The 9,096-nt window shown below is 30.1% G+C and overlaps 1 protein-coding gene across 1 annotated transcript; it reads left to right on the top strand.

Moving 5' to 3' along the window:
- The first annotated feature begins 371 nt into the window (after positions 1-371).
- LOC114377931 (protein trichome birefringence-like 41) lies at positions 372-5,990 on the top strand. The gene is made up of 5 exons (XM_028336409.1): positions 372-832; positions 2,906-3,077; positions 4,214-4,389; positions 4,723-4,881; positions 5,490-5,990. The coding sequence occupies exons 1-5, from the start codon at positions 405-407 to the stop codon at positions 5,779-5,781; spliced, it is 1,227 nt and encodes a 408-aa protein (XP_028192210.1). The 5' UTR covers positions 372-404; the 3' UTR covers positions 5,782-5,990.
- Positions 5,991-9,096: the final 3,106 nt, after the last annotated feature.

The following is a 9,096-nucleotide window of genomic DNA, read 5'->3' on the forward strand; positions in this document are numbered from 1 at the left end:
AATATATTTAAAAATAATAAATATCATGTTGATTATAATTAGAATTGAATAAAAAAAACACTTCTATTTATTTTTTATATAATGAATAGGAGGTAATAATAAAGTAAAAGTAGAACTCTTTATGAGAGTCAGACCCCTTTAAACTCTGACAATCAAATTAACGCATCATGAAAATCCAGTTTCACCTCGGCAAGGAGAAAGAACCCCACAAGTTTCCACTTGCCCCAATTCCCTTTCATGGCTTCATTATTTGTTGGTAACCAACACACATCATTTAATAATGATAATAAGAAGAAGAAGTAGAAGGAAAAAAAGAAAAAAAAAAAAACTCCTTCTCTCTCTCTCTCTCTCTCTCGAGTGTCCCCATTCAATTTGCATAAACACATGCAGCCGCACTTAGTTGTATGTATATAAATGCCACAAGCTTAGTGCATAGAACAACACAAATACTCATAACTCATCAGAGAGAAAAGAACCCTCTCCATACCCCTTTCTTCTGCATTACCATATTCTTTGTCTCTCCTCGTACCCAAGAGAGAGAGATTAAGAAAATGGGTGAGGGTGTTGTCTCTTGTCGTCTGCAGCTGTTCTTCTTCTTCCTTCTTCATGGGTGGTTGTTGTCGAAAGTGAGAGGAAAGGGTTCTTCTTCGGCTTTGGATTATTCGCAGTGCGATGTGTTCACGGGAACGTGGGTGGTGGACGAATCGTACCCGCTCTATGATCCCGCCACGTGTCCCTTCATCGAGCGCGAGTTCAGGTGCAAAGGGAATGGACGGCCCGATCTCCTTTACACCCGCTATAGGTGGCACCCACTTGCCTGTAATTTACTCAGGTTAGTAGCTAACCCTCTTATTATTCTCCATTGCCTCCTTTTCTTTTCTATCATCATACACCTTTTTTTTTTTTATAAATAAAAATCATAAAATAGAAATTTCTTTTCAAATAAAATAACCTTCTGCAGTTCTGCTTGTCCATTTCTGCCACTGAGGCAGAGTTTTTGGTTTAGTCTTAAATCAACGTTCACAACAGCATGCCTAATGTCTACCTTCATTTTATATGCCAATTTAAAAATATTTTCTCAGTTTTTTTCTTCAAAAAAATTATTCATAAATAAATTTATTTGAACACCTCTTATGATTATGAGAGTTATATATTGTTCAGCAAAATAACAGAGTTATATGTAGTATATAAATATAATGGCTTAATTATATATCTTCTCTATAATTTTTTTTGCAAATTTGATTTGTGTTATATTAGTTTTTTAATTTTGATTCATTAACTTAAAATTTTATATTTAACAGAAATATTAACACAGCATGGTAACAAAATGTCATGTTAATATTTTTATTAAATATTGAAAGTTAAGTTATTAATCAGAATTACAAAATTAAAATAATTATAGAATTCATAAAATTGAAAAAGAACAAAACAAAAGTACCCAATATATATTTTTTGTTGTAAGTACCAAGTATTGTTTATTTTTAAATAACACAGTGTTATACTTTTTCGTGATTTTACATCAATAAGAATTAGGTTTGGTAACCGATTTCTTTTCATGAGCACCAATTAGTATTCAAAGTAAGTTACTACTACTATACTAAGATTCATTAAATATTAATATTAATATTAGTTATATACATTAATTAGTAGTACTTGATAAGCTTTTAAATATTTATTATAAAATCGACAGTTATTGAGTATTCTTATTCTTAAAAGTACTGTAATTAATTACTCTCAATTCATATATATAACTTTACGTGGTCCTCATATTTATTAGTATTTTTTTGAACTCATATATAAATAAAAATAATTAATTTGATATTATTTAATTTTATTAATTTCAATTAAAATATTTTTTATTAGAATGTATTATCATGAATTAAAAAATCATTAAAAATAAAAATAAAATTAAATAAAAAGTATTTTAAAAATGATAACATTAAGTCTGACCTATAAAATCACTTTTTGTTTATATATAAATTTAAAGAAATATTAGCTTGATTTATTCAAAAAAAATCTTTAATAGTTTAGTTTGAACTCAAGAAATGATATAAATAATTTTAAATTATTAATTTTCAATAATTAATAATATTTTACAGTTATTCTCAAATAATCTAATGGTGATCTAATAACTTCAAGCATTTTCCTTTCTACAAATCATCTACTTGAAAATGTTGATTTCGTTGTTGGTGAAATATAGCATATCATGTGACCTTTTTAGAATGATCCCACCATCCAGCCTGTAAAATAATAGGGAATTTAAAAAAATAAAAAATGAAAAAGACATTAGCGGGGAATTAGAGGTTCCGAATGTTTGGCTTTGGTTGCAAACGCAGTTTCACGTGCACTCATAAAAGCCATTTGGCAGCTCTTTAGGGAAAAGTGCTTAGCGGCATGTCAGATACAAACAAACCAACATTTCACTAGATTTTGACTTTCATGTTTTTCCAATTCTTTTTTTTTTTTTTACTGCGCCAATAAAAAAAGTGTCGGTTGATTCAGAAACTCATTCATTTCCTTTTGTACTCCATTCGTCCCGCCAAAAAGAATGGTTCTCTTGGATTATTTCATAAAAAACATATAAATATTAATTTGTTTATATGTTCTTTTATTCATTATTAATATTATATTAAAAAATAAAAATAATAATTATTTTAAGATAATGCTTTTTCACACGATAATTATGACTGAGGGAGTACTTCCATTTTTCGCTTTTCGAGAAAAATGAAGACAACTTGAACTGGAAAGTGAATTCAGCGACAAATTATAACAGTGATTGACGTTTCGAATGTAGTTGTTTCATTAACTTTTCTGAAAAGTGAAAGTTATAACCACAATTGACAATTCATTATTTTTCTGAAAAACTTTAATTTTATTTTAATTTTCCGATGTTTGAATGTTGTAGATTTAACGGGCTAGATTTTCTGGAGAAGATGAGGGGGAAGAGCATCATGTTCGTGGGAGATTCACTGAGCAGGAATCAATGGCAGTCCTTGACTTGCTTGCTTCATTCAGCAGTGCCCAATTCACCTTATACTTTGGATAGAGTTGGAGATGTTTCTATTTTCACACTTACGGTATGATTTGTAGTTTTCATTATGTTATCATATTAATTATAATTAACATTTCATTTTCGTAATTTATTTTAAATTTCGACACAAAAGTTTAATTTTTATGTATTTTTATTAAATTTATACTTAAATTAATAAAAAATCATAATCAATATAAATTTTAAAGTAATTATAAGCTAATAAATTTGTTATATATAATTCCTGTCAATTTTCTTTTGCTATATATAATATTTTTTTATTAAATGACGGCTAAAAGGTATCTGGTTGTAATGAAGGAAAGAAGTAGAAAAGAAAAAAAAAATAAAGTAAAGTAAATTGAAATTTTGTTTTTAGAAGTCAATTTTATTATTTAATCAAACAAAACAAAGAAAAATATATTGTTATCTGCATTTTCTTTTCTCTCTATCTTAATTTCTCTCACCAAACATATCATTACTCTTATACAGAGTTTCATGATATAAATTGGGACAGTAAAATTCCAGTTGTAACTTAAGAACATGAATAGAAACACTAGAACATCTGCATCTAACTTGTATCCTTTTAGAGTGGTCATACACATCATCATTATTTTATCTGTCTTCTTAATTAAAGTGGGGGAAGAATCTCTTTTGCAAAGAGATGGTCTAAGAAATTGTTTGTAGTGCAACCATGAGGGATGGGCAACGTGGGGTAAGGTGCAAATATGCGCAATGGTTAAGTCACAAGTGGTCCCTTTAATTGGTTGTCCATATTTATAAGTCACTTGTGGCTTCCATTTGTTTTACATTGGTCAAGTCCTCCTATTGCCACATGCTAGTTGCAACTCCAACTTCTTTCTGTTTGATGTTTTTCTTATTTTGGATTGAAAAGCTTTCAATTGCAAGGCCTGAGGAGGTTGTGTGTGACGTGAAAGGAAAAAATTTCACCTTAGGTCAATTGTCTATTAGCTAGATTCTAACTATAAGGGCAGTAGGGCACTATATATCTTCAAAAACAAGCTTCCTCTTTTCATATCAAACGCATGCCAAAATTACTTGGTATTTTGTGATGGGTATATGTTGTGACTTGTGACACCACCATGCTTTTTTATTGCATTATTTGATTCCACTTCATCTTTATCTTAGGGAATCTTCATTATTTATTATTTTCATTATTATTTACAGGAGTATAGGGTTAAAGTGATGCTTGATAGGAACGTGTATCTAGTTGACGTTGTCAGAGAGGATATAGGCAGGGTCTTGAAGCTTGATTCAATACAAGGAAGCAAGCTGTGGCAAGGGATTGATATGCTCATCTTTAACACATGGCACTGGTGGTACCGTAGAGGACCCACTCAACCGTAAGTTTCTAATTAAATGAATTATTTTGGGAGCATCTAATCAAGTTTAAATAAAATACATTTAAATATAAGTTTAATAATCATGTTTTTTTTATACACTTATTCATCGCAAATCATCAATCATCAATAATATGATTTTTAAAGTAATTATTATAAAATCAATAAATTTATTATATATAATTAATTGCAATTTGATACCGGCATAAAATAATTAATTATCATTTTATAATGTATTTTCTCTTTAAATATTACCATTTTCATGTTTATAGATAAAATTATCTAAAGTTGAAATCATTGTTTTAGTTTGTTGTTATTAACGGATGAATTTCTCAGATGGGATTTTGTCGAATTGGGAGGTCATACTTATAAAGACATTGATCGGATGAGGGCTTTTGAAATAGCACTTAAGACGTGGGGTGCATGGGTAGACGCCAACGTCGACCCTACGAGAGTGAAAGTCTTCTTTCAAGGAATTTCCCCATCTCACTACAAGTAAGTAATCATAAGCCCATCCATTTTATCATTTGTTATTTAAAACTCAAAGAATAGCAACAAATTAATCATCATAAAAAAGAGATTTTGCCAAAACTTTGATTTGCTTAAAATTTACAAGAAACAAACTTTTCCTGAATGATGATTGAACTTTCCAAACACCCCATTGCATTAGTATGCTTGTTAGTATTAAGTTTCTTAAACATTTGGATCCAATCTATAAAAGTTTACGATTGATTACATTACAAATTTGGGTTCAATTTTGATACATTTATCTTTTAACATTATCAACTAGTTAGAAATTATGTTTGACTTAATTATTGAAGTAATTATCACCAATCCTACTATCAATAATAATGGATGATAATGTACAAAGAATAAATTATACATATATTATGTATAAAATTATCGTGTAATCATAATTAATAAGTTTATTAATTTTTATGACAAATACTTTAAAGAATATTTTTTTATTAATTGGTTGACGTATAATTTTATTTTAAAGTCGTGCAATATATATATCTTTACACTTTCATTGCATACTAATTAAATTCCTACAAAATTTACTGGGGCATGCATGACAATGTTTCTTTGAACACTGATTTCAGTGGCAGCCTATGGAACGAACCAAGTGCAACGAGCTGCATCCGGCAGAAGACACCGGTGCCGGGATCAACCTATCCCGGAGGGTTGCCACCGGCCGTGGCGGTGTTAAAGAGTGTGCTGAGCACAATCAGGAAGCCAGTCACTCTGCTTGACATCACAACCCTCTCACTACTCAGAAAAGATGGCCACCCTTCCATTTATGGTCTCAATGGAGCCGCCGGAATGGACTGCAGCCATTGGTGTCTTCCTGGTGTTCCAGATACTTGGAACGAGATACTTTACAACCTTATTTGATGGCTAAATTTTTTATTCATCATTTGATTGGGGGGGGGGGGGGGGGGGGGGGGGGGTGGTTTAGTCGATTCTTAATCATACAAAAATTTATATAAAAAAATTAAAACTGGGTTGGCTATAATAGACCACACCCTGATTAATTGTAATGTGCCTTGTGGCCTAGAGTGAATAATAATAATAAAAAATTCATCACAAAGTCATACATCATACACCTATCTATCTATTTATTCCTCCCAACAATCTTATATAAGAAAATTTAATTACTTGATCACCAATTTGAACCAAAGCCTGTAACGTATTCGAGCAGGGAACTTTTGTTTCTTAATTTGCGAAATCTAGGGGAATGCCGATTGCTACAAAATTAAGTACAAAATGGGAATTTAAAGCGATTAAAATTTGATGCCATAGTGATAGCCTACTGCGTCTGTCTTTAAGGAAAGAAGTGTGGTCGATCATTAGGTGAGTCTCAACGAAAATTTTCGCTTGTTGTTAAAAGCGCTATTGATGCTGGGGTGTGCATGAAAATAACATCATAACAACATAAAGTCCCAGTGACAAATGACAGCCAATAGAAAATGACGTGAAATATAGAGAAAAAAGGATTAATTGTCAAGCACTATCATTGTATAGATTTTTATACTTTTAAGTAATCAGACAAAAGTTAAGTTTATACTATGAAAGTTAATAAGTTTATGATACATAATATAAATAAATAAAAGTAGGGAACTGAATGATTTTTTTTCTGAGTTTGGAAACTGAATGAATTGGTTATTGCTTTATCTAATGTGAAGATATAAATACAGAAAAGAGTAACAAATATTGTTGGATAAAAAAATAGATAAGATTATAGCTAACAGACAAAAGTTTATGAATTCAAAAATTCAAAAGAAAGAAAATGCTATCTTTTATTGGACGTAATTTCAGACTTGATAAGCTTATTCTATATAATTAAATGAGTACAAAAAAATATTTACATTTTCAACGTATTTTAATTAAATCTATAGAGAAGTAACCTGAAATATGATAGCAATATTAATTGTGACTAAAAAGGAAGACAAGTATTCACACAAAAAAAAAAACACGGAAGACTAGCAGTTCCATTTCAGATTGCCACAACAATGGTTTAGATTAAGATTTTCTATTATACTAATTACTAATATTTACCAATAAAAAATATAATAATTAATCAGCATATAAATTCACACACTAACAAACGACATGTTATAGAACTCATGAGATTGGAACAATGATATAAAGTTACACTATCTTTATATATGAGAAAATAACATATTTAATGAAATAATTTATGTTTGATTTCTTTATATGTAAAATTCTCTTAATTCATGTATCGCCTTTAACCCAATAGATTAGAAGATACCAATGATCTTTGATTCATGATAAAAACAAAATCAACTACACGCTATAAAGTTTTTACTTTCTAACAATTAATTCAATATACTTTATTGTTAAGTACTCTGTCAACTATTGACAAACATGATCACACCTTTGACACCACCCTAATTTCTTTTTAAACTTGTGATGTGAGCCTGAGAGATGGGATTCTAGTCAATGACATGATGGAAGTTATGGTGGATCTTGAATTGTAGTGATACTTATAGAGATTTTAACACTAAGTCAAAAAGTGTTTTAGAAATAGTGAGAAATGAGTGAAGTTATTCATATCTAAAGGATTCAGTATTTATAGACGTGTTTGGCGGAAAAATTCGTTAAGCTATGTTCACATTGGAAAACACCAAGGAGAAAGGGTGGAGGGTTCTAGCTCAAACCACCATCAACGTCTTTCCCTAGCTCTGCTTAACCATGAACTTGAGATGAGTCATGCAATTTAGCTCTATTTATACACGATACCCTCCAATAATATTGTTCATGTGTGATAATCATATCGATTTTTTATTGTCATGCCACTATGCGAGCTCAATCATGTCTCTCTCATAAATGGTATGATATGCGTGGTTGTATGTGCTCGATATGTCAAGTCGCAACATATCTTTAATCCTATCGTCACTCTCTGGAGTACGATTTCATACCATACTTCTCATCATTTCTCTTTCTTGATCGTAGTAGAGGTCAGACATTGTTTCAGCTACCTAGTCATAAGAACTGATATCCTCAAGATGAGTTGGTGGTTCGAAATTTCTATGGGACGATGTATAGGTTATATTTCGTATAAAAAGATGTGCGATCATATGTTTAAGCATTTATTACTTATGTTGAGCGTGATGTTGGGTCGGGTTTATTAACCCTTATGTCCTCTAAGGTGGTTTTGCTTTTTAATGTGTTTTGGGTGTGATTAGGATTATTTTTATCCACAAAGTTAATTTTGTTAAAATGATAGTTTTTGTCATTAGAGGAAATTGAACCTACAACATTTTTTCTTTTATCTTCTCTCTTAATCATCTAACTCATTTTATATCTTTTTAGGTGTGATTAGGATAAGACAAGATAACCTTTATAACACAAGTGTAATTGTGAAATTCTTGAGTTTTAAATATTTGTTGTAACCGGGACCAGAATGTGAACCTGATCACCTAACGTCTAAGATAAACAGCAAATTGTTTTCTTGTTCTTTAAATTATTTGAATAGATCTGAAATCTGATGAGTTGTTTGTTTGTAGGAGATAGAGATTCTTAAGTAAGTCCTATAATCATCAATCTAATTCTTTTGATTGTCAACCACGGGAAGACACTTGCATGTACATATGTTGGTTGTTGCCGTGCCCCAATCGAAATTTAAAACTGACAAAACTAATTTAGCTCCTTTTGTCGGTGAGATTCTCTCTAATCAAATCAAATATAAGCTAGGTACATTTACATCAATACATGTATCGATCAATTCCTCAAGCTATATACCCAATAATTTATTCTCATTCTTCTTGCAATCATTCGATCCATCTAAGTTCATGAAGTAATTACTTTAACATACCTGTCCAGAATAGAATTTAAAAAAAAATAAAGAGTTGTGATGACTACATAGCTATTAGATTTTGAGTTATTTATTTATACCACAAATTCATACAATAATTTTTATTAAATTGTTTTGCTTATTTTGTAGTACAATAATTATTTTATTACATTTTGCTCTTTTTTCTTCTCAATTTTATTTGTTATATTTTTTTTTACAAAATTTATAATATAAATATGACTTCTTATGTGAACTCTAAATCATAGAAAATCGTAGAAGCTTTCTTATTATTAGTCCAATAGAAAATTTACGCTTAGGTAAGAAAACTAGTCCAATAGAAAATCATTATGTTGCAGTAAAAAAAATCATTATGTGAACCCTTAATCGTAGAA

Source organism: Glycine soja, chromosome 12 (assembly GCF_004193775.1).
Source record: "Glycine soja cultivar W05 chromosome 12, ASM419377v2, whole genome shotgun sequence".
Taxonomy (NCBI): Eukaryota; Viridiplantae; Streptophyta; class Magnoliopsida; order Fabales; family Fabaceae; genus Glycine; species Glycine soja.